General features: G+C 40.1%; 1 protein-coding gene and 1 long non-coding RNA gene across 3 annotated transcripts; both read right to left on the bottom strand.

Moving 5' to 3' along the window:
- Positions 1 to 347: 347 nt before the first annotated feature.
- LOC146548614 (cdc42 homolog) lies at positions 348 to 26,858 on the bottom strand. The gene is made up of 10 exons (XM_085263381.1): positions 26,556 to 26,858; positions 25,851 to 25,938; positions 24,430 to 24,636; positions 24,095 to 24,293; positions 23,756 to 23,825; positions 19,758 to 19,862; positions 10,976 to 11,045; positions 9,491 to 9,623; positions 1,916 to 2,032; positions 348 to 696 (listed from the first exon to the last, which is right to left on the bottom strand). Exons 5-10 carry the CDS (start codon positions 23,789 to 23,791, stop codon positions 417 to 419), a joined length of 741 nt encoding a protein of 246 aa, XP_085119507.1. The 5' UTR covers positions 23,792 to 23,825; positions 24,095 to 24,293; positions 24,430 to 24,636; positions 25,851 to 25,938; positions 26,556 to 26,858; the 3' UTR covers positions 348 to 416.
- On the bottom strand, positions 14,399 to 18,654 carry LOC146548615 (uncharacterized). 2 transcript variants are annotated; one of them, XR_014890334.1, is made up of 5 exons: positions 18,224 to 18,654; positions 17,485 to 18,101; positions 16,962 to 17,114; positions 16,513 to 16,600; positions 14,400 to 15,930 (listed from the first exon to the last, which is right to left on the bottom strand). It is a non-coding gene; the product is annotated as an uncharacterized LOC146548615 (long non-coding RNA). The 2 variants fall into 2 exon arrangements; XR_014890333.1 differs by lacking the exon at positions 18,224 to 18,654 and having other exon boundaries at positions 14,399 to 15,930; positions 17,485 to 18,201.
- Positions 26,859 to 26,997: the final 139 nt, after the last annotated feature.

Here is a 26,997-nt window from a genome sequence, read left to right as displayed (position 1 = left end):
TACTTACTAAAACAATGTATGAAAGTAATGAGAAAGTGGCCACTTTCATGAGTAATCACATATAAGTTTTTACTATTTCTTTTCCATATGGGGAGGAAGCCAGAGTACCCGGAGGGAACCCACGCAGACACGGGGAGAACATGCAAACTCCACACAGAAAGACCCCGGCCTGATGGTGGAATTGAACTCAGGACCTTCTTGCTGTGCGGCAACAGTGCTAACCACTGTGCTGCTCAATTCAATTCGATTCGATTCGATTAAATTCAATTCAGCTAACATTTTCTTCAGCTTTTGACCTTTTCCTTCAGCTGCGTGAGCACTCAGCGAAGGTATACGAGGGGCTGGTTGCATTAGGAGATCTGAATGGACAATTGAGTGTGGGCAATAAAAATGAATGAAAGGGCACATCAAGGCAGCTAGGATTTACCAGCTGTACGCTGGCTTTGTGCAACAGTCTTAAGCTTACGAGTCAGTTCCTTTCCACTCGTGAAGGTCACAGCGTGTTGGTTTCTCTGGGCCAGCTTCTCCAGGGTGTGGCTGTCATCTCTTAAATGCACCTGAGTCCCGACCAACAGGAAGGGCGTCCCCGGGCAGTGGTGTGAAATCTCTGGCACCCACTGTGGAAAAATCAAGGTCAGGTTTGATGGGCTTTTACTGCAACAACTGACCTGTAGCTCTGTGTGTGCGCGAATATCTCTGAAGTTAGAAACCAAACAAAATTAACTTTGAGTTTGTCAAGACCAAATTTGAATTTAAAAGCAAGCTGAGTGTATTTTTGGACGAGTCTTTGAACTGAGGAGAAGAATTTCACATTTTAGTTTGTTGATTATTATACAAACGATTCTCTCAGACAAGTGCCCGTTTACTTTTTACCCATTATGAGCATCACTCATTATTATCTGCCAGTAATTAAGGTTAGGATATGTATTTTTTTTATTCCAATCCATTCAGCATTTAAATAACCTTTATCAGATTTAATGGTTCTGTTACAGACTTTTCAAAAAAGTGTTTTGCTTTTCTTTCACAAATGTGGGGATTAAATTGTGTTAAAATGTACAAGACAGTGATGTCAGTGATGAGGACCCAGGCACAGAGAGACTTGATGCATTTAAGAATCTTATGATTTAATAAAGAAATTTGCAGACTTGCACAGAGAGGGTAAATTTATGACGACTGATAACGGAGACGAAGATAACAGACGATGAGGACAGGGAGGAACAGGGGTTTAAATGCACCAAGGAGACAGTCAGAGGGAACTCGGGACAACTGGAGACATTTCAGGATGCAGGGACTGACAGAGACAGGGAAGAAGTCTCATCGTGATGAGTAAAGGTTATGTTGCCTGGCTGGGCAGCTCTCTGGGTGCTCAACATCCCCAAAGCTCTGATCCTTGAATCGCTCCTGGTCCCAGCTGTGTTTCCCTCCTGTCTCTCATTCCCTGATTGCTTCCTGTGTATTAAGCCCTGTGTTTTCTTTGGTCTGTGTTGCAGTCTACCCTCATCCTCTGCTGTGTGTTCTCACTGTCTGTATTGCGTAAGTTTATTTTGCATTTTCAGTTTTGTTACTTTTTGAGTTAGCATTAAAGCTGCAGCTGTGTGTCTGCACTTTGGGCCCTGTCCTGCTTGCACACAGCCTTCACATGACAGAAGATCACGGCCATTACATGGACCCAGCAGGTGAGCCCGTCCAGCCGTTTTCCTCATGTTCTGGAGGCTCAGGAGAATTCACTCAGCTACCTGATTATCATCCACCATTACTACATCATCTTAAACTTCTATCCATAGGTCAAATATTAGCTCACTTATTAACTCAGTCACCAGCTCAGTCATCTGCTCAGCTGCCTGTTCAGCTAGAGGTCTCTGCATCTGCTGGCCCTGTGTCTGTCTCTGCAGTTCAGGAGAACAGTTTCAGCTGCCTTCCTCCTCTGGAGGGTCCGAGGGATCGCTCAGCCATCTCCTGTTCAAGGGATCGCTTCAGCCGTCCTCTGTCTTCGCTGAGGGGCCTGTGGACCAGCTTCAGCCGTCCATTATCGCTGAAGGGTCCAAGGAAGGATTTCAGCACCTTGTGTCCGCTGACCGCTCTGAGTCCGCTAAGCCACCTCCTGAGTCTCCAACTGCAGCTTCCACGCTGTGTGGTCCTGCCTCATTTGGTCCACAACATGCTCGGATGGCACATCCATGTCCAGTACACCTGGCTCTTTTACGGCCGCCAACTCAACGTCGCCGGCTACTTTAGGGGCCACACTGGCTGGACATCATCGCTGTCATGGACGGCCTCCTGTACTGCGTCGCCACCGCTGCCTTCTGCGCAGCCATTTTTGGACTCTGTATTGCATGTTTATTTTGAATTTTCAGTTTTGCTACTTTTTGAGTTAGCATTAAAGCTGTTTTTGAGTGCTCCTTCAACCTCAAACTGAACTTGAATTAAAAGGATATGAAAGTGAGCTTTAAGATGACATTTGAAAGATTCTGCAGTATGAATATTAAGCAGCAGTTGTCCTGATTCTTGGATATTGAGGATAGGAACAAACCAACACTGGCCCAGATGAGTTCAGTCAAATGATGATTTCATTAAACACACGCGTGGGAAGATGTGCACTGTAACACGTCAACATAGATCTCCGCTAAAAAGCACACTTCAAAATGGTTTTAATATGTCAGGGTTCAGCCCCTTCTGCGTCAGCAAAGAATATAACATGCATAAGTTGCAGTTAATGACGGTTAGACAAATTTCCATTATCAGCAACATTTTACCATACATGGCTGTTTCTTTCAACTGTCTCACCCCCAGATGTTTCCCGTTGACTTGTCCAGTTTTCATCAACTGTTGCTTATGCAGGCACAAATGCAGTTACCAGCAAAATGTCTTCCTGGCCTCTGGCCCAGACTTTCTTCTGTAATTAACTGTGTTTGTAAGCATGTATGCATTAACCTTCTACACTCGCAGTTACTTACACAATAAATCGTTGGGACCATCACGCCAGACAAAGCTTATGACCTTAAATGGACTGAGCGTCAACTCTTCATGAGCACATTTGCAATGTGTACATAAAAATAACTACAACTACACCTTTAATAAAAGTTTTAATAAAATGCCAGTAATGAAAGCCATGTTTAGCAAAAACATATTTTCTGTTATTTCCACACAGTTCATTCCAGAGTCTTAAAACTGTGACTGCAAACTCCCGATCCAAATCGAGACCTCTGCTGCACTATGAGCATCTGGCTAGAAGATCTTAGTGCTCTTTTGGGGTTAAATAAGTTGAGCTGGTTGGTTAAATAGCTGGGTACGACACCATTTAAAACTTTAAAAGTAAGGCAAATCTTAAAACCAGCCGAAAAATGGACAGGAAGCCTGTGAAAACCTGTTAAAAGTGGAGTGATGTGATCATGCAGCGGCATTTTGGACTAACTGCAAACGATAAAGAGAAGAGTGTTTCAGACCTAAACACAGAGGATTACAGTGGTCCAAACTAGGCCTGAAGGCATGAACACATTTTTCAAGGTCTTTTGGAAGAAGATGTGATTTTGTTTTGGTGATTTCACATAACTGATTAACATCTGGTCTTTACAACTGCGGTCAGTTGCTTCTCAGATTTAAAAGAAGTATCGAAAAACACTGATTTTTAACAATCAGAGAACAATGAGAAGCAAATAATGCAGCAACAACGTTGCTGACAGGTGAGTGTTTTGTTTTCTTCTCCTCGGTTTCATCTGTGATTTCAGTGGTATGGTATGACAGTTTAAGCAAATAGTAAGATGTGTATAAATATTGTCATTTTATAGATAATCAACTTTCAATTGATCTGTAGAAAAAAATATATAAATGAATTATTTGGATAGTTATTTAAAGCTTTAGTAGTAGTCAATGTTGATGTATGTTCTGATAAGGAATTTTTAAACTTTTTTTTGTTGTGTTGTCGTTGGTTTTTTTTATAAATTAATGTTTTTAACAGGCATACTGAGGTTTCCTTTAACTGACAGTCTTTGAGAGTTTGAATTTAAAGGGAAGCCTGTGAAGAGAATCACCTCATTAAATTAAGTCAGTATCTCCATCAAATTAGAAACAAACACAGATACCAGCTAAACAAACCTCTGTGACGTTCTGGAAAGATGACAGTGATTCAAATTGGGACAATGGCTGCTTTGACTGACTGGTGTTCCTCAGTGTCTGTCATCAAAGGTTTGACTGATACAGGATTTTTCCACACCAATGACTTCATCAAAGGTGCTGATGAGAATAGGGCTCTGTGGAAATCAAGTCAGAAAATTGAGATTTCATGGGTTAAACACTGAGACAATATTGTTTAAGTTTAAAAGTTGGAGTAGGTAGAGGATCAATAGGATCCTCTAGGTCCATGATCCTGTTGGGGAAACTCCCATAAGGCTTGAAATCTGGGACTCTCCACTAATTGCTCTTAGAACTGATTAAGATTCTCTGATGAGAGGTGACATATTTACAAGAAACCTACAGAAGTCCAGACGCTTTTCTTTCTAAGCCCCTGAGACAACGATGACCTGGATGAGTGAGAACCTTCACACACATTGTACAGTAGAATTTTTTAATTTAATAAACTGAGCTTAGATGTATTTTTTTTACCTAATTTTACCTCGTCAAACATTCCCAGAGTGTACGCCTCTCCACCAACAATCACTGTCACAGCATACCTGTCAAACACCTGGAGAAAACAGGGAACAAAAGCCATAAACAAAGATAAGTAAACATGCAAATGCAGCAGAATCGTTACAGCATGACTAAACAGAGTCAAACTGATTTATGAAATGAGCTGAGCACTTTCATGAATATTAGTTTGCAGCTGTTCAGGTAAGCAGATGTGTCATGTCTTGCTTTACTCCCCTTTACTCACGTTCAGGCTTTTGCCACGTGTGTTAACAAGCAGCTTATCCCAACATTCCTGGTAACCTCGGCTCTGGACGTGAGCGGATGCAGGGAGTGTTTTACAGCTGCTGCGCTTACTTGAATACTTACTTTCAAACTCCAAACACACTAGAACAGAAATTGGTCCACACTGCTACTACTGCACATTCACCCAATGTATATACTACATATATATATATATATACTACATATATATATATATATATATATATAATGTTTTTCCTCTACCCCCCCCCCCAAATTTTTTTGCTGCACATGTCGAGGAGCGTGTCAGGCTACATTTCACTGTGTGTTATACTTGTATAACTATGCATGTGACAAATAAAGAACCTTGACCTTGACCTTGACCTGTATTGTGTGAGAACACAATACACAACCCACTTCGATTGGTTTTGCATGTATGTCCGTTTGTACTGTCTGTCTTTAGTGTCCTGTAGAGTTCAGTCACTGGTCTGTAAGTATCACAACCTGTGTGACACAAAAGAGCAGTTCAGAGCAACCTGAAATCTGTCTGGTTTATGTCTGCAGACTTTCATGCCACGAGTTTCCTGCAGAGAAAAATGTTTTTTTATTTTTTATTTTATCTGTGGTATTTAAACCTACTCACTGTGGGTATGTATTCTTACTTGTAGGCTGTGCCTGTATAGGTCAAGAGGAATTCATGCTTTCCTGAATCACCATCACCCACCACCACGAGCTTTATAGTCTGCATCTGAGAGGTAGGAAAAACAATTTTTAAAAAAGGAGCAAAATTAGGAACAAAATAAACTGTAAAGACAAGTAACAGTAACTGATTTGTGTATAGTTAAACTCACTATCCACATTAACCTTCTTATGGCAGCTGACTCTGGTTTACTTTCTATTCTTATTCTCCTCGATCTGAGTTCTGCTGTCGACACCATTTCTCACTCTGTTCTCCTCAGTAGGCTAGCCTCCATCGGTTTCCCCCATACTCACACTAGCTTGCTTTAAATCATACCTGTCTGATCACACTCAGTTTGTTCGACTCAAATCCTTCACTTCTCAGTCCTTTCCTCTGGTCACTGGCGTGCCCCAGGGATCTGTCCTGGGGCCCTTCTTTTCATTATCTACCTTCTTCCGCTTGGACACATTTTTCATAAATATAATATACAGTTTCACTGTTATGCTGATGACACCCAGCTTTATCTGTCCACTAAACCTGACTCTGCTCTCCCCCATCCTTCCTCACCCTCTGCTTAGCCGAACTAAATTCATGGTTCTCTTCTAATTTTCTCAAACTCAATAGTAACAGATCCGAGCTCCTCTTGGTCGACTCTAAATCAACATTATTCAGAACCAACAGTTTCTCTGTTACTATCAAAAACTCGCCGGTCTTCGTTTCTTCCTCTGTGAAAAGTTTGGGTGTCATCCTCGACAGTACTTTATCTTTCAATTCACACATTAACAATGTTACTCGGTCTGCATACTTTCAGTTGCCAACATTAATCGTCTCCGTCCTTTTCTCACCCCACATGCCACTGCCATTCTTGTTACTTCGACGGGTTTGGTTACTGCAACTCTCTTCTTTTTGGTCTTACTCAGAAATCCATCCACGAGCTCCAATACGTCCAGAACTCTGCTGCTCGTATTATCACCAGGACCCCTTCTGTCCATCACATCACTCCTGTCCTGCAGCAACTTCATAGGCTTCCAGTCAAATATCGCATCATTGTTAAAACACTCTTGTACACATTTAAGGTAATTCATGTTCTCTCCCCGCCACATCTGTCTGATCTGGTTCAGATCACCATCCCATCTCAGTCTCAGATATTTTCTTCTCTTTCTCTCTCTGTCTCCTCCCCCCATCTTGCCGCCATGGGGAGCTGGGCATTCAGCTGCTCTGCTCCTTGACTTTGGAGTTCCCGACCTCCTGATTTAAGAAATATAACTTCCTTCTCTCTCTTTAAGTCTTAACTCAAACATCAATTGTACAAAATAGCTTATCCCAAATATCTTCTCCACTCTGCTATTTTACTTTTGTTTTATGTCTTATGCCTTTATGATTGTGTAAACTGATTGCTTTTATGTTGCTTTTATTATTCTGCTGTGTACAGTGTCCTTGAGTGTTTTCAAAAGGCGCTTTCAAGTAAAATGTATTATTTTATTTGAAAAAAGTGCAATTCAAACAGGATTTCAAAGTAAAGTTTAACATGAAAGCTTTTAATAGAAAATGTAAACATGATGTTAACAGTGCGTTCTAAAATAAATGTTTCTTTATAAAGGCATAGTAAGATATTAAATCATCAACACTTACTTGAGAAGTGCAAAAGTCAAGTTTCAGGTCTACAGAGCTCCACTGCCTCTTTGTCTGTTTATTAGAGTTTAATCATACTTTGCAAAAAAAAAAAAAAAGTAAATAAAACAATGCTAAGTGTCAAAGTGTCAGTACAATGCAAGTCTTTATTGCCTGGTTAAAAGATAACCAAAAAGTTAGAGATTAACTGCCCTTCCAGTAATGTGTAATCAAGGTGGAGTTTAGAAACCTTTGTGTGTGGGTTAGTGTGGGACTGCAAACTGCTAGTGTAATTTTTTTATTTTATTTTAACAGAGGGACGTTACAACATGCTTGTGTTAAACATTATTCTCCACATCAACTCTGTAGACAGTTTTATTACAACTCAGTTAATGATGAAATTTAATTTAAAAACTATATTGGTGGTAATAATAACTGAATTACTTTGCACACTCATCAAGAGCCAGCAAAGCAAAGAGCTCATCATTTACAGGAGCATAAAATTGTACTTATCCATGAAACTGTGGCCACAAAGATGCACAAGTGATGCAGCCAGTCATAAACGACATGGTGCTTTGTATTCAGATAGCGACACGCTGCACCAACATACTCAAGCCAAGTTAAAAGTTACCTGTTAGATGTGCATATCCTACACTGATAATTAAAATTTAACTAAAAATGAAGAACGATTAAACAGTATGAAAGTAAAAGTATTTTCAATGCTGAAAAAAAATCTCAAGAAGTCAAGGAAATGCACACATTTGATCTTGATAACTGAAATATTCAAAATTTAAATCTTTACTGACATAATGCTCTTGTCATCTTTTCAGTATGAATGCAAAGCAGACAACAAATAGTTTAGATGCTTTATTAAAAGAGGTATAATCAAAAGACAGGGCATGTGGACAGGTAGGCAGCAATTCAGAGAAAATGAGAGAGGCTTGGTGGAGACTTTGCAGGCATGCGAGTAAAAAAATGTGTCCCAGAAGTTCTTAGTTGGATTCAGCTCTGGAAAATGTCAGAGACAGTCAATGGTATCAATGCCCGTATCCACAATGGTTCTGAGGAGGTCATCTGTATGATCCTCCAAGGATATGCCTCCCAGACCATCGCTGACCACTGCCAAACCATCATGCTGGATGATGCTGCAGTCAGAAAAATGCCTACACTGTATCTCAAGACTCTTTCACATCCATCTGTATGAACCTGATAGACTCTGGTGATGCATGACGTGGGACTGTGAGCACAGGTCCCACTAAAGGATGTCGGACCCTTATTCCAGCAGATGGAGTCTGTTTCTCATAGTGTGCGGCCAGAAACATGCAAATGAGCACTCCGGAGGCCATTCCTTAGGCCTCTGTCAGTGTTCCTCCTGTTATACTCGCTACACTCCAGTGTCCTGATCAGGCGTCCTTATTGTTACAACCCACTTGCTTCCTGCACCTGCTTCCACTGTGGATCACTAGTTACCATTGTAAAGACACACCTTTACTCGTAAATGTCCAAATTGTATTCTTGAGCAAGCAAAACCCACCTCATTAGTCTCTGCTTGTGAAGCGTTTCAGAAACACCAAAGGGCATAGAGAGCACCTAGAGGTCAGCTTGCATCGATATGCCATTCTGGAGAAGTTGTTCTACCTCTCCAACCTGAATGTGTTGGAAGCACCATCTCATGCTACCAGCAGTGACAAGGACATAAACAAAAAGTTGAACTGGAGAAAAAGATCAGATGTAAGGACAGAGCAATGGTTTTTGGTTACTATCTGTAAAACCAGTCTCTTTTTTCCCCTTTTCCTATTTTCCTGTTCCCTCTCCAGTGAACCTCGTGTCACTTTCATTTGCACCAAAGGAAGCAAAAGTAAAGTGCATCAGCGCCCCCCGATCCACTTTACAGCCCAAATGATCCCAAATCACACACTGCTTCTTCGTGTGACAGCTTTGTTAAATAAATAATATGTCATGTGTTGTTGTTCATCTACGGTTGTAATTAAATCATTTTAAAACCTACTAAGGAATAGATGGTTTCCTGCGTGCAGTTTCCTGCTCACATGGTTGTACCTTAAACACAAGCTGCATATGAACAGGTCAATGCAAAGCTGTAGAGGCTGAGAATGATATTAGTTGATAGAAGTTTGTGTCCATTAAAAAAATGAGCGAGTGAATGACACTAATTAATACTGCATAAAAATTACAATGTAAACATAAGTTCAGAAAAACCTAAACTACTGTATATAAAGACTTGCCTGCACTCATTAATAATAAATCTGCATAAATTATTTATATTTGTCCAATATACTTTTGTATTTTTATTTTTAGAGCATTTTCAGCTCTGCTTGCTAAATAAAGAGATATTTATATTGTTTTTGGTCTAACTTTTGAAAAGATGCGGGTGAAACCACGGAGAAACAGACGAGGAAAACGTCGGTCTGTGGGTAGCTGAGGGCTCGCAATCTGTCATACTCCTCCTGACCTGAAGGGTGAGACACAAAAAGCCTGATTAAAAGTTAGATTAATGCTATTATCTGAAACATTTAAGTGATTAATGGAAAATTATTTTTTTTAAGTTAGCATGGGGCAACAAAAGGCTGGAAAATTACATTTTTTGAAAAGAAACAGCTGGAGCAATATTTCCGACTGATTGGGTTAATTTGCAACAGATCAGTAACAGGATTTAAAAATATAAAAGGCACATTTAATAGACACAGTTTCTCAGAATGTTCATCAATCTGAAAATTGTGGAACAATTTCAGAACAATATTCCTTAATGTGAAAACTGTGGTATCTCGTCATTTACAGTAGAGTGTCATCAAATGTTTAATAAAACCTGGAGTAGTCTCTCACCAAAAAGGCTGTTCCAGATTATTCCTCCCCTGTTTATATTCTTTCATCTCTTTTTTGGAAAAAGCCCCAGTGATGGAAACACCAACAGGGTTGTCTTTTATGTCTTATTGTTCCCTCAATGATGGCTTACATCAGTTTGATGATTGAAGGCATGTAATGATGTGAAATAAACACTTCGCTCAAATGTCTTGAACCTGTCAGAAAAATACATACCGCGGTAAACTACAAAAAAATGTAATTAAATGCACTAATGAAGTATTCAGACTTCTTTACTTCTCACCTCTCTTCAAAACTAAAAGTATGAGTATTACTAAAGTAATACTAAAAGTAATTTATTAACAATTCTTGTTTTATTAATGTTGTTAGCATGGAAAACACTAGCCGGTATTCAGGCTGTACACGTGCCCTTTTACAGTTGAAATTATCCTCAAAGTCTGCTTGTAGTAGAAAACAAAAACATACAAACATTTATTTTCACACACAATCCTGAATTCACAGGAATTAGCTTGAATGTCCTTGTAATGCACCAGACACGGTATGAAAAGTGTTTCACTCCACAGCTAATTATTGCCTCTCTACAGTGCAGAAGTCCAACAACCCACACTGCACGACTGTGTATTAAAAAACAGTACATAAAAATTAAATAAGTGGGAAAATACAGTTTAGCAATAAACATTACACTAAAAGAAGATTTTAAAGCAAAATTAAATTACCCATCCTACACTTAAATGTATTCACAGTAATTCAACTCAAAATTATTAACAAATATACATTCTGCAAAATGCGAGTGAAGTAAGAGAAACTTACAGACCTTTATCTTATACAAATGTGTTCATTGAAATACATTTTGTGAATGACATTATAATTGCCCCTAAAGGTTTGATCTCCTGCTGCTGCTGCTACTAATATAAATATTACTTAACTGAAATTTTTAGTATTTATTAAACTGAATGTAGATTTTTATTTATTTATTTATTTTACCTGAAGTGTCCCAGAGTTCCAGATTGTACTTCTCACCATTCGTCACTGTAGCAAAGTAGTTATCAAACACCTGGGGGAGACAGAGGGCAAGGAGGACGAGGGTTGGTTAATAAGATCAGTGCCTCAGGTCTGGGCTGTGTGGATATCTCTGGCTGTGTCCCAATTCAGGGTCTGCACGCTTGAAGTACGCGCACTACGTACGGTGCGTACTATAAGTACGAGAAGTGCGGAAGTGAGAGGCTTGTGAAATGGGACGGTATACGCTTCGTCGCGCTGTTCAGGTTGCCTAGCAACCATGATCCTAACCGCGAGACACGTTACATACAGCTTTGTTTGACAGGAATGAAGGAGAAAAATGTTTTGTTGGTCATTCATTTTTGTCATGACATCACTTTGATTAGTTGAGTATCTGAGGCTGAGACCACAGGACTGTAAAACATGATTGTTGGGCTTCCTTTCTGTGCTGAACAGTCATTTAAGATTAGTTAGTAAATAACAATTAGTTAATGTTGTTCATGAGACTAAAGTCATCTCACTGTGGTAATGTAAATATAATATGGCCAATATTATAGTATTGTCAGATTATTTTATAAATAAAAAACACCCAGCACGCCCCTGCGGGCGGTTTATCCTTCAAGCTCGGGTCCTCTACCAGAGGCCTGGGAGCTTGAGGATCCTGCGCAGTATCTTAGCTGTTCCCAGGACTGCGCTCTCCTGGACAGAGATCTCCGATGTTATTCCCGGGATCTGCTGGAGCCACTCGCCTAGCTTGGGAGTCACCGCACCTAGTGCTCCGATCACCACGGGGACCACCGTTACCTTCACCCTCCACATCCTCTCGAGCTCTTCTCTGAGCCCTTGGTATTTCTCCAGCTTCTCGTGTTCCTTCTTCCTGATATTGCTGTCATTCGGAACCGCTACATCGATCACTACGGCCGTCTTCTTCTGTTTGTCTACCACCACTATGTCCGGTTGGTTAGCCACCACCATTTTGTCCGTCTGTATCTGGAAGTCCCACAGGATCTTAGCTCGGTCATTCTCCACCACCCTTGGGGGCGTCTCCCATTTTGACCTCGGGACTTCCAGGTTATACTCGGCACAGATGTTCCTGTACACTATGCCTTTGACAGTTCACTCTTCGGCCACTGCATCTTATTAGGGAAATTCCACATACATAAATGGGCGATCGTGGCTCAAGAGTTGGGAGCTTGCCTCGTAATCGGAAGGTTGCCGGTTCGAGTCCCGGCTTGGACAGTCTCGGTCGTTGTGTCCTTGGGCAAGACACTTCACCCGTTGCCTACTGGTGGTGGTCAGAGGGCCCGGTGGCGCCAGTGTCCGGCAGCCTCGCCTCTGTCAGTGCGCCCCAGGGTGGCTGTGGCTACAATGTAGCTGCCATCACCAGAATCAGAATCAGAATGGGTTTATTGCCAGATGTTGAGGTTTACAACATTAGGAAATTGCTGCGGTGCTTCAGTGCAGACAATAAGAATTAAAGTGCTATGTAGAAAGAAAGATATGTGCATGAGATATACATGAGATATATACATGAGAATAAGAATTATGAGTGCTACGTAGAAAGATATATACATGAGTGCAGGTGGTGATCAGTGCCAAACATGAAATGATGCAGTGACACAGCGTAGGGTCATGTGTTAGTGGTGGGAACAGTCATGTGGTTATTGTTCATGTGTCCAACAGCAGAGGGGAAGAAACTGTTCTTGTGGCGAGAGGTTCTGGTGCGAATGGACCAGAGCCTCCTGCCTGAGGGGAGCAGGTCAAACAGACTGTGTCCAGGGTGAGAAGGGTCAGCTGAGATCCGGGCTGCACGCCGCAGTGTCCTGGAGGTGTACAGGTCCTGCAGAGATGGGAGTCTGCAGCCAATCACCTTCTCAGCAGAGCGCACAACACGCTGCAGTCTCTGTTTGTCCCTGATAGTGGCTCCAGCGTACCACACGGTGATGGAGGAGGTGAGGATGGACTCGATGATTGCAGTGTAGAACTGCATCATCGTCCGTGTTGGCAGGTTGAATTTCTTCAGCTGCCTCAGGAAGTACATCCTCTGCTGGGCTTTCTTGATGACGGAGATGATGGTGGGCTCCCACTTCAGGTCCTGGGTGATGGTGGTACCCAGGAAGCGGAATGAGTCCACAGAGGTGATGGGGGTGTCAGTCAGGATGATGGGGGGGAGTGGGGCTGTGTGAATTCACCAGTGTGTGAATTAGGGCTGCTCAATTAATCGAATTTTAATCACGATTACGATCTGGGCTTTCAACGATCATTAAAAATGACTGAGCCGATTATTAGCCCCTCCTTCATTTATCCGCGACACATTAAAGGCGGGTCCGGGAAAATATTGTCGGGCATAAACCGGTCCGTGGCGCAAAAAAGGTTGGAGACCGCTGATTAAGAGGACCCGAGCGAAGCTCGGAAAGCTAAGCAGAAGTTATTTGGAGAGGAGAGTGACTGCTGTTGGTTGAAAAGAGAGGTAAAAAAAAAAAAAAAAACTTCAGTGGTGTTGCACACTATTTTATATTATTTTTTAAAGTCATTGTTAACCCTTTAAAGCCGTCAGAGCAGCACGCTCCGTTTTGTGTAACTATTTTTAAATCCCTGTAGAACCTGAACCGTGTAAGCTAGCGCAATAATTTGTTTGCATATGAAACCAGAGGAGTTGTACTTACATCTGATGCCATCAGCTTGTCCTCGGTCACAGTTTCCTTCCACATAAATTGCATAAAAAGCACTTGCAGGAACAAAAACATAATATTCCAGAAACACGCTTCGCCGATCCGATCAGCTGTTCGTAACACTTCCCACATTGAAAAAGTGGTCAGCGCGAACTATCACATGTCCGCCATTTCCTGGCCGAAACCGGAAGTGATGTCATTTTTGCGGAAATGTAGTTTTTTTTACTTGTAGGCCTTAAAAACCTATACTGGTCATGTTTGACTTTTCTGAATAGTTTCTGGGATGCTTAGAACTCGAATTGCACTGCTGGAAATAGTTTATTTTGATGCACATGCTGTTTTCTTTGCAAATTTGCATCATAGGATTGTTTTTTTGTTTTTCCTGCAGTATATAAAAATTGGTGTATCTCCAAAATAAAACTATGAAGACACTCAAAATAAGTTTCCTGTTATTGTAAACTATTTTTGCAACTTTTTTGTATTTAAAGTTTTGAGGGATAAGCCTCTTAAATTTCTCCAAGTAGAAATATATGTAAAAACAGAAACGATTTTCAATTTTTTTGTAGTATATTGCACTTTTTTGCAATTAATGTAGTTACTATGGACTTAATGTATACATATTATTAAAATATGGGCTATAACAGTTATATAGCAACTTGAAATGCTCCCACAAATGGCACTACAGCATGTAAAAATATAATATAAGCTCTGGCGGACTTGGTGCTACACTGAAAAAAATATGTTGTTGGATTTACTTAATTCAATGGTGGACATTTGTTGCACACAGATGTTTTGCTTTGGCAGCAACTTAAACAATTGAGTTAAATTAACACAATTTATTCATGTTCAATAAACCTGTGCAATTTGTGTTGATAAAATGTGACTTAAACATGTTTTGATGAAGTAATTTGAGCTCTTGAAATATTTTAATCCTTCACAATTTTCTCACTTTATCCCAACACCATTCAATAACTTTTACCCAATACTACTTGGTCACTTAAATACTACATGTTATCTTCAAATTACATTTTGCTATTATATTCTAGTATCAAATACACAATTTTCAAATGGAGGCCTTATAACAGATTATATTGTTCTCTTCCAAGATGGTTGCTGGCATCCACCAGTAACCTTTCAAAACAAAATGTCTAATTTCACTGCATTGACAGTAGGTAAAGAATTAAACTGACATTACTCCACTACTGAATCTATATAAACCAACAGTTAAATAATGTCAGTTCTTCCGTGTTCTCTGGAATCAATCACAGCAAAGAAATTAGACTCTTTCTTTTGAAAAATGTTGGGAAAGAACAATACAAAACATTCTATTTAAGGCCTCTAACGTCAAGATTCAGTTAAACAACAATTATAACTAAACAATTTGAGGTAATGTTAGTTTCCATTAACATTAAATTAGGTTACTGAATTGGCAAACACCTTCCTATTAACATTACCCATTTTACCCCAATAACTAAAGAAATTAGCACTTGCAGGTCAAAACCTTTATTCAAGAGATGCAAAAATAACATTGATACAGTGACTGTCAAAAATTACGGCACTAATCATACTGTGACATCTTGGTTCAAAACAGCAAGCTTAGAAATATTCAACGTTCTTTACTTCAACTGAATGAAACTGAAAATACCATTTCACACGACCCATATGGGATATTTAGACTGCATAACTGTTCATGCTACATCTCTTCACTAGTAAAAGAAAGAAAAAATACAAAGAGAAATTTAAAAATGCTGCCAAACAGACAGAGAACTTGTACAGAGCAAAAGGAAAAACAAACAACAACAACAACAAAAAAACGGCTCGTCCTCATGGCAGTTGCAGTGTATATAAAAATGAACCCTGCGATCTGTTCCTGGAATTGAGCTTCAAAAATGCAGCAGAACAAGTGTGAGATTTAAATGTCTTCTCACCTAGAGCTGATCACCTCACATGCATAACAGTGAGCTTCGTTGCAGGAGCAGTTTTGTCTTAGTTGTGAGCTTTTCTTGAGAGCTGAGTTGCTTCCAACTCCATTACCACCCTTTGAATCACCTCAAAAGTGTAGCAGAGTTGTGATGGGTAACTCATATTGAAGGAATAAAAAAGGTCCAAACAGCATGGCTACTGCAAAGGTCACGTTATCCAGATCTTGAAGAACTACTATACCCTCGATGATGATGCCAACATCAGAAAAGTCATTGCCTGGTGCATCCTCTGGAGACAGATGTTCATTGTGGTTTTCTCAATCTGTGCAGTGGCCTCAGTCAAGTCCTGGTTAAACACAAAACATTTCTTTAAGATTCCTTTTTAAACTCATCTCTTTTGAATCTACCAGTTCTAATGTTAGAGTAATTTAAACCAATGCAAGCAACATAGTAAATAGCTATAGCCAAAGAGTGGCCTGCCATGCTGCCATTCATGGTCTAACAGAGTTTCTAAGAGAGGGTGAAAAACATAATTTCAAATGCTTTACATTAGTTTTTCTTAGAAAGACACCGGCCCATCAGAAATCCAGGTTTTGTCACTCAGAAGATGTTAGAATTTAGACTTTCAGCCCCACAATTTGGTTAGCTGTTGGTCTTTTTTTTTTTTCAAACAAAAGCTAATGTAAATATTGGTGGGATTTTCCTTTGTTCACTAGAATGACAAATTTAAAGTTTTTTCACACTGATGTGACCCCTAATACAGGGGTGGGGCCTCAAGGGCCGGCGGCTGAGTTCACTACCAGGCCTCATGTGAACTTCAAATTATTAAAGAGGACTACTGGTCCTAACTGGTCCAATGAGGATCAAGTGGATAACTAAATGCATTTTTAAATGTTGCAAAGCCACAATCTACTCATAAAACACTCACCATGAACTCCTGCACCAAGATGTTGCAATTGTCTTTCACACAGATGCGGAGCACTTTGATGAGACTCCCTTTGAGCATTAATGTCATCCTAAAGTATTATAACAAAGAAAACAGAGATTTGTGAACTTTTCAGTAGCACAGAAGAAAATGATCCCAGACCAAAACTTAAACCAGTCAACATGCAACACCAGCATCTACAAAGCAATATCAAAAGTTCCTGTTTGACATCAACTTTGTGGATATATAGTTTCCAGAACATTTATTTTTTTAAAAAGATCAATTTTTCTCAGTGGGCCAGTAAATGCATGACGAAAATTATGGCATCCTTTCGGTGGAATCAGTACTCACAGGTAATAGTTGACTGTTTCAATGGATGCAGCATAAAAATCTTTTACTGACCTAATGCAATACATATACACTTTGTAGTTAAAGAATTTTAAAGTTCTTACTGTCATCATGGCAGCTACATCCTTTAGCTTTGTGCCCTGTTCCCCCGATCACTTTGCAAACACTTTCAGCAGACTGTCAGAGAGAAACTCAGCTCCGTCAGAAACCTTGACTGTAAAGGCAAGGTTGGGATGCACTGGAATGCTGCATTTCATCTGAAATGACATAAAATTATTTTGAAATAACAGCAGGCACTGTGCTTGGTTAATAATCAGTAATGTTTTGTTGAATAAAAACTGTGTTTCCAGATCTTATGGGATTAAAAAAATCCAAAGATGTTTATTTCTGATTTGCAACCCAAGAACCCACAAGTTACAACCTCATTTTAGTTCAAGTGTGCATTAATGTGAGTCCAGTAATCACCTTTCTGACAATACATACAGGTTAAACCTATGGCAGATTTTGGATTTCTCAGTTGTATTAATAGGGTGGTCTATTTGAGTATGCATGCACCTAATAATTATAAAAAACCTATTATAATTAAGTTACAGAAACCTTAAGCGAAAATAGAATATACTTTCTTACCATAACACCTTGAACCCACAATCCATCAGCTGACTCCTGGTGAAATGCAGAATAGATGTGGTCTCTCAATGTGCATCAACAAAAACAAAAACAAAAACAAAAGGACAGCAGGTGAGGGCAGGAGGGGTAGGGATGTAAGCTAGCATAATACCGCTGATGATATTAGCTAAAGCTGTTCAATGTCCAAAATCTCACTAACACCACGGTGCAGTAAATACACAATGTAACTGAAGAGTCAGTTGACAAATCTATTCACACAGAAAACCAAATTATGTTATGAGTGCCTCGTAATTAGGTTTAATGTGATATTACGGCTCTTGTGCCAAAGACAAATTCAAATGAAAAAGCGCCAATTCTTTGATAACAGATAAAACAGCAAATAAGCTAACGGCTCTTTTTTAGCATGTTACATGGCGGCACTTTAGACGTTTAACTACATTTGGCTGAAATATGGTAAATATTAATTCAAAAAATCAAGACATACCAAAAAACGTAGAGTTGGCTGCTCGACTTGACTGAGATGGATGCATTTTTTAAACCACGATCCAAAGCCCGCGAGATGAAATCACGCGTGGTTTCACGAGATTTAACGTTGCTATCTTATTGACTTACTTCACCTGAACATGATATGAACAATTTAATACACCCTTTCTGCATATCATGTAGTTTTTTACACTATATAGTTACATTTATCTTTAAAACATGAGGCAATTGTGTTAAATACATGCAAGATGCTTACATAAATCCAAGAGATGGCCAGTCCCTTTTTTTCAGTGTATAGTAGGTCTTAAAGGGTTAAATAAATATCGTCAAATAATCGAGATCTCAATTTCAGTGAAAATAATCGTGATTATCATTTTTGCCATAATCGAGCAGCCCTAGTGTGAATGTGTGTGTGAATGGGTGGATGACTGGATATGTAAAGGGCCTTGGGGTCCTTAGGGACAAGTAAAAGCGCTATATAAATACAGGCCATAAATGTAAATTTCAAAACTCAACCCCATCATTTAATTTGGTTTTGATTGAAATTGAATATTACTTAAACTCTCTTAAATTAACTTCCAATAAAAAAGGTTTATCATTGATTGAAATTCATTCAGAAATGTTTAACGAATGAGCTGTCACAACTTTCAAGTACAAAGTTGTTATGAAGTCTGTCACATCGCCCCCCCCCCCCTTTTTCTTTTTTTCTTTTTTCATCCTTTATTTATTCATCCTTCTTATTTCATTGTGCTGTATATTGTTACTCTTATTTGCCTTGTATGTCTACTGTACAAACTGAACTGGAATGACTGACTGTTCGCTTTATAAGTTCAATAAAGTTTGGAAAAAAAAACCTCTTCGGCCGCTCCCTTCTGCCGTATTTTGCGGCAAAATTATCCACACCCACCACCGCGCTATGAATTGTGGGATATATGGGACCACGAAGCGTGCACCGGACCACGCTTGATATTTGGGGAAATCGACGGCGCATTTGGAGTATGCATTTGAAGCACACTTCGAATTAGTATTTAGTATTTAGTATTTATTTATTTATTGTCATTGTCAAGAACAATGAAATTGCGTTTGGGGCTTCCATACAACCCAAAAAAAAAAAAAAAATTGGGACAGCCGTCGTCGCGTGGCGGTGACGTAACCGCACTTAAAATGCGTACTTCAAGCGTGCAGACCCTGAATTGGGACACAGCCTCTGTCTGCCTCTGGCTCCTGGGGGCTGTTATTGTGGATTCCCACCTCCGTTTTCAAGTACATTTCATGACAAAGACACAGGCCCTCTCTCTCACTCTGTCTCTCTCTCTCTCCTCACACACGCACACTTTCATTTCAGGCGCTGTGTGTTTTTCTTTTCTTACAGGTGCAGCAGTTGGTGATACAGTGCGCATTTCTTTTGTTCTTTTATTATATTTTCACCTATTGTCACCCCTCTTCCCTTTTTCCTGCCTGTCCTGCCTTACACATTCTCAAACTGTAACACATATAATGTAATAACTGAAATAACAGGAATTGTAATGAATAAGTAAAAAGATAAAATAAACACCTGAACAAAAGAAGCCTATGAATAATTTATAGAGCCAATCTTGGAAAAGAAAAATTTGTTTGCACAACAGAACATTCGGATCATAACTTTGATTGCAAAGCTGTCACACAGGAGAGGATTAAAAAAAACAAAAACAATTATTCAAAAAATAAAATAAGATCTTGAGAAACATTGCAGGTTGTTGACATGGACTGAATAAACTGATAAAACTGGGATTTATTAGCACACTACTCACTGTGGGGATGTACTCAGAGGGATACTCTTTGGTTACGTATGTGATGAGCATGCAGGTCTTTCCCACTGCACCGTCACCCACCACCACACACTTTATTCCCTTATCCTGAGAGAAAGAAAAAGAATTAAGGGAGGAAAAGAAGAAATGTTGGGAAGCAAATGAACTGTGTCAGGTAAAGCAGTTTCACCCCAGTTCTTTTTATTCCTCAGGCCTCCAGTAGTCATTTCACAAAACCTTAACAATACAATACAACTTTATTTGTATAGGACATTTAAAAACCAAAGTGCTTTACAGTAAAAACAGGAAAATTAAGACATGATTAAATAAAAGACTATTAACAAAGTACCACATATGTCATCAGGTTGAGGGCACAATTATACAGGAATAAAAGGGAATAGAAGAACAAAGTTACTAAGAACAGATATAGCCAAAAGATAAAGTACATAGATAAAAAATTGAACCAAATATAAAACAGGGATGCTAACTAGATGGAAAAGCTATGTTGAATAAATGAGTTTTTAAACGGGATTTAAAAGATAAAACGGAGTCTGACGCACAGATAGCGAAAGGAAGGTTGTTCCACAGATTTGGTGCAACCAGGGCAAAAGCACGGTCACCCCTAGATTTAAGTCTAGATCTAGGCTGAGCCAGGAGTAATTGGGCTGAAGACCCGAGGGCTCGTCCAGGGACATCTAGACTAAGGAGATCGACAAGATAACGAGGGGCTAAATCATTTATAATTTTAAAGGTGAGCAACAATATTTTAAATTCAATACAATATTTTATGGGTAACAAATGCAACTCAATAAGAACAGGGGTGATAGAGGCATGCTTTCTAGTGCCAGTCAGGAGGCGAGCGGCAGCATCCTGGACAAGCTGAAGTCTGTGAAGGAGAGCGGAGTGAAGACCAAAGTAGAGGGAATTACAGTAATCCAATCTAGAAGTCACAAAAGCATGAATGAGCTTTTCAAGATCTTTATGAGGGACATAGTGCTTAGCCTTAGCAATAAGGCGCAGTTGGTAAAAGCTAGATTTGATTACTGAAGACACTTGTTTGTTAAATTTAAAAGAGCTATCCAGCAGGATAGCACCTGAACGTGCTTCAACAACGTGGCCTGCGGCGAATCCTGAGAATTTCCTACCAGGACCGAATAACAAATGAGGAGGTCCTACGAAGAGCAGGCACCCGCCCATAGCCGATGTTGTTGCAGAAAGGGGCTTCCGCTTTGCGGGCCATATTTTACGCCTACCCCCTCATCGCCCAGCTAAGATTGCCATGACATGGCGTCCACACACTGGCAAGCGAAAGCAAGGCCGACCAAAGACCACATGGCGTCAAGCATTCATGGACGATCTGAGAACTGTCGACATTGCCTGGGACGAAGCTGAAGCAGTTGCTGCTGACCAACATCGATGGAGATCACTAGCTGCCCGATGCGCCGCTGCATCGGGCAGCTAGTGATCTAATCCAGCAGGACACCTAGGTCACTAACTGAGTCAGAGAAAGACGTGGCAAAGGAACCAAAGGTATGAGCTAATAGGCCCCAAGGGATATGGTTGCCAAACACCACAATCTCCGTTTTCTTTTCATTCAGGATAAGGGAATTGTCTGAAAGCCATGCTCTGACTTCTCTCATGCACTCGAGGAAGCAGTGTCATCATTAGTGGTGCAACGGATCAAAAGTCTCACGGTTTGGATCGGAACATGTTTTTTTTGTCACGGATCGGATCAATTTTCGGATCAGCAGAAAAAAAGAAGAAGACAAAAATTTAACTCGCCGTTTACTTATTTAAGTATTTTTTGCCTATTAAAAAACATTCAACTCAAGACTCATTCCACGCAATTATATAAAAACAAATTAATATGCAATATAGGGCAGTACAGGGCTTTCCATCTCCCACTCCGCTGTGATATAATGAGCGGTCACGGTCACGTAGCTTTCCGTTGCCCTGGAGGTCCACCCATTTGTAGTTAGGGCAACAGATGCCTGGGACATGCGACGGGATATCATAGCGTGGCTCAAGCACGTTCATCGTAGTTTAAACTGGTACTGTCAGCGTAAATCTCGTTAAAATGACGTTAATGCCATAACTGCATTAACGCGGAAAATCTCCGTTAACTAGTTACCGCGGATCGCCCCATGCATGGGGCTGCACGGCGTCAATGCGTCAACTAATGCGTTGACTGGTTTAAACACCTTGTTTTGCACAACAGAATACGGCCTCCCGTCTGCAGCTAAACACTCCGATAGCTTCTGAAATAGCTTTAGCCCGGTCGGATTGGGCAGCAAAGGGCTGCTTAAATACCGCAAACTCCTCTGCTCCTCCACTTGGACCGCTAGCGCTGACCATAGCTATCGCTTGACAGACTGACCACGCGCACCATACACATACTTTTTTCTTCTTTTTCGAATCTTCGGATCACGTGCGTGCCGAACCGTGGAGTGGGATCGGTTCGGATTATGGATCAACTGTGCTCCATTGCACCACTAGTCGTCATCATCTAATTGAAAATATATCATTGGCATAGAGGTGATAAGAAATGTTATATTTTTCAAAGATTAAGCCTAGGGGGAGCATACAGTATGTAATGCCGTTAAGTATTTAAAATACAAAATACAGTGGAACCCCGACTTACGAATACCCCATTTAACGAAAAATTCAAGTTACGAAGGCGCTGAACGGCAATATTTCTGCCCGTGTAACGAAATCCGCTGGCTCTGATTGGCTGAGCCTACAATGCCCACAATGCCTTCCGAATCATGTGACAACCCCTTGGCTTTCGTAATTGCGCTGCGCTGTTCCACTTGAACGACGTATTGTTGTTCTAATTAGTAATTAGCCTATAGCCCATCGTTCAGCATCGCCTCACTCAAAAGGCGCGATGGGTGCTTCGACTTACGAAAGACCCTCGGGAACGAATTAATTTCGTAAGTGGGGGTTCCACTGTATGAGTAACTGTATTCCGTTACAGTTACCATTCAAAAAGTTGGAATTCAGAATGCAGTTACTTTGTTGAAATAAAGGGATTACACGGCGGTCTTTTCCCGTTTCATATGTTCGGCTATGCCCTCTCTAATTTTGGTCATTCCACGTCGGTGGAAACCCAAACAAAACGCGCATTAAAAGGCTCTAATGTCTGTGTCTCAATCTCGCCTCTCATAATGATGTGAAGAAATATTTTTAAAAATGATTTAATATGAAGGCAACAGGCAGAGTGTTACAGGCATCGCCCTAATGCATGTAGCCTCATGGGCAGTGTAGTCCATGCTGCAGGGAGAATGGACTGTCATACCCGTTATGTGTCTGTGAGCGAGGGAGAAAAAGGAGAGTGGAAAAGTACGAGCTGTCACTGAGCAGAAACGGGAGCTGGAAGCATGTAAATATAATAATAACCACAGCAGCCAAAAAGAGTGCCTGACGAGCCCAGTTGTAAGTAAGCTGTTAAGACTCGACTGTACGCTGTGTTCGTGTTTTCCTCTGAAACAATAAGCTCCGTTGGAGCAGCCTTTCAACGCCTCTCTCTGTCTCTCGCTAGCAAAGTTGACCCAGACAACAAAGTAAAGCTATTTTTCGGCTACAAGCCCGACACGGAACCCGAAGTATTAGCCAGAGGTCCCTTTACTACGGTTGGGAGGCATGTATTCTGTAATCTGTAGTGGGATACATTTTAAAAGTAACCTTTCCAATATTATGTGTGAGAGACAATAATGCTTATGCTAGGCCTTCAAAAGGCTGAAGTTTAGCCAGGAAAGACCCTGACATGCAGTGCATGACACCAGAGTTCTTGTTCTCAATAAATGCAGCGGAATTTATCGAGGAGTTTAAGATGATGTCATCCTGCCCTTTGCACCTAACAGCAACAACTCTTCTGGGAAGGCTGAGTGTGTTTATGGGAATCTTTGATCTGCATATAACCTTAAAATTAAAGACTTTAATAAGTGAATATGTACAGAAAAATCTTAGTTTAACATTGGTTTAAGTGAATTCAGTCCTACACTTTGTGATGTCATGCCCCCACCACCTCTGGGCATAAGCTGGAAACTCTCAGACTGACACCGGCTTCATCTACAAAAGAAAACACAAAACATCCATAAAATGTGAGCAAAGCTTAATTAAAACAGATGAACAGAGCACACTGTGTTTAGAGACACACAGACTATATTAAAAAGTGTTTAGATACTAATATAACTTATAATGTCTATTACAAGTCATTACTAGTCATACTATTAATGACTATGTAATGACTGATAGTCTGCACATCACTGGATACACTATACTATCTTCTAAAAATACGTTTTGCACAATTCAAATATAGAAAATAATCGAATGCTTACCTGCTTACTCCCAGAGAAGATGTGTGGGGCATAGCACAGGATCTCCTCCCGATCATTCACGAATCACTTTTCAGTATCATCAGGTCTGATGTTTTACTCAGCACTGAGATTTATTTTCACCATGATTCAAATGCTGTCTACGAAGTCATCTCACTGTGCGCAGTCCGTCAGGTGCATCCAGTCGATCCTGTTCAGCGATCTGCGGCAGGGAAATGATTTTCATGATATGGCTCATGTTTAAAAGCAAAACCATTTCAGTTCAATCCCAAGTGAGTCAAACCAAAAACGCTACAAAATAATAATGTATATTTTATGTTACTGGTTTATTTACTTACTTTTTGTTTTCTTTAGGAGTAGTAGTATATCCACAATGTCAGTTTTTCAGTGTAAACTGCAGATTACGTCTCTGAGAGCGTCTACCTTACCTGGAGGGCTGGTGATATTGTGTTGCATTTAGTTGCTTCCAGTAAAATTCAACTCCTCACCAGTTGCAGAACATGTGACTGTGACTTTCGGCATTTGACAGCTGGGATAGGCTGATCCTGATTTGGATAAGTAGAAGAAAAATGATGAATCTCTATATATAATAATATACATAATCTAATCTATTAATTCTTACCCATTTTCTGAGTTAAAAGCCCTCTATAGAATAATTCCTGCAGTGATTAATGTTTCAGCTGGTAACGCGTTGTTGAACCGATGATTTCTTAAACAACCATGTCTAAGGCAGGATCTTTTTTTGAGTAACCAGCTCTTGAGCTCTAAGAGACCTCACTGCTGTCTAATACTAAAATACTGAAAAAATTAGATGGGACTTAATGACACCAGTGACCAATATATATATATATATTTTTTAGTTTGCTCCCTTATTCCATTAATTTTTTGTTTGAATGGCATAAAAAGGTGAATAAATAACAAAAAAGGTAACTACAAAGCTGAATAATTCCCATGTTAATGACTTTCTTCAGTTTTTGTGTGTGTGAACAACATAAAACCACTAAAAACATTTTCAGCTTTTTTACGGTATCAGAAAAAAAACTTGAACTTTGATCAACCTACAGCTGACACAAATCCAGTGTTTCAGCTGATTTGTAGAAATCAACATTAAACTATCAGGTTTTAATTTAAGACAAATCTTCATCAACAAAGGTGTGAAAGCTGCTGAGAAACACGGCTTCTTTATGACAGTGTTCATACAAAAAGATAGCTGCACCCAGGGCTGGACTGGGACAGAAAATCGGCCCGGGCATTTTGACTAGAGACCGGCACACCAGGTATTATGGGAAAAGCCATAAAGCCTTTGAATGAAAACAAACTGTTGTGAGAGTGATGTACACTGTCACTGTCAGTAAAACAGCCTGCTTACGGGAAAGTAACAGTAATCAAATTACTTGTTTGCAATAGTTATCCCTTACATTACTTGTTACTTGAAAAAGTAATGGGGTTAGTGCCCGTTTGTGGCCTACAGCAAGCAGAAGAAGCTCTGGACCCAGATCAGTTTGTCATATCCTCCTGAGAGACCCGGCTTTTTCATCTATGTCCTTTCTAATGAACATTAATTTGGTCTATATCTATTGACTTATTTAAGCGACACTACTAAGTCCTGATGCGCTCAATAAAACACAAGATATCTCATGATATCTCGTGTATTGGTGGACTCTTTTAGCTCCAAACAGGCAGGAAATCACAACAGTTAAACAGAAAATACATTCTTCCTTGGTTCTCAGGAAGATATTTTATTCAATTTTTCTCTCACTTTGATGTGTATTTGTGGAGTTCCATCTTCCTGTAATGTGAAGGCAGCAAACATCAATGGCCTGGTGACCGCAGCTCTTGCCAGCCACCTTTGCAATGGAGGCCAGAACATGGTCCATTAAGACTCTGTACTAAACCCACAAACAGAACTGATTGCATACTCTCTCCATTTATCGCATTAACAAATGACAAAACCCCAATCAGCTGATTTCTCATGTGCAACTTTAGTCCATTTACTGAAGCCGCACAACTTTCAGTCTGTCATTATGATTATTTTCTGACTTACAAAGCCTTGGAGTAAATAGAGATGGGTATAGAATTAGATTTTTATGTTCCCCGAGAAACTTCTGAAAAAGTGTTCTAACAAATAAATAACGAAACACAACATTAAATAAGAGGTCATTGAATTTATTGCTAGTTTTAAATACATTTGACTTTCAAAGTATAGTGATAGTAAAACATGTGGGAAAAAAGATCAAAGGAGCACGAGTTGTAAAGATTTTTGGTTACCAGTTAATTTCAGTCTCTAACTATTATCTTACTCATCTTGTCAGTCAAAAACTGATGACTGACTGCACGGTGTTAGATAAAAGTCTACACAAGATGCAACTGGTTGTAAAATACAATATGCAGAATTCAAATAATACAAAACAAACAGATGCTTGCCTGATATATTCACAGAGGAGATTTGTGGGCTGTGGCCTACCTCAGTATCTTCTCCGGGTCAGTCAGGAGCTTTTCAGTATAATTCCAGCATCAGCGTCCTCGTGCTGTCACGCTTCATCACAATTTTAACACTGATCTGAAGGTTGTTTGGCCTCGAGAATATACTCTCCGTAATAATAGTGACTCAGAGGAAATCTTCTGAGTGTGCTACTGTTTGATCATCCAGTCGGTCCTGTTCTGCACTCTTTTCAAAAACGAAACTATGTCAAGTTGTAGTTGATGTCACTGACAGCGCCTACCTTTCGTTCTACCTGTTCACACCTGCTGGGGTGTGATGCGTTCAAGTTCCCTTCCTCACTTATTGCACGAAGCATCACTGGCTGGCTCCCAGTGGATGGTATCTGCAGCCCTGCTTCCTCAATCGCCTTTTTGCAAATCTCACAACAGGAATGTGCAAATTCCCTGCTGACTCGGCCTCAGGA

Source organism: Mchenga conophoros, linkage group LG22 (assembly GCF_057382185.1).
Source record: "Mchenga conophoros isolate Kocher_MC1m ecotype Shallow Benthic linkage group LG22, M_conophoros_male_GT1.1, whole genome shotgun sequence".
NCBI classification, from domain to species: Eukaryota; Metazoa; Chordata; class Actinopteri; order Cichliformes; family Cichlidae; genus Mchenga; species Mchenga conophoros.
The sequence above is the reverse complement of the archived record's forward strand: the minus strand, read 5'-3'. Positions and strand labels throughout refer to the sequence as shown.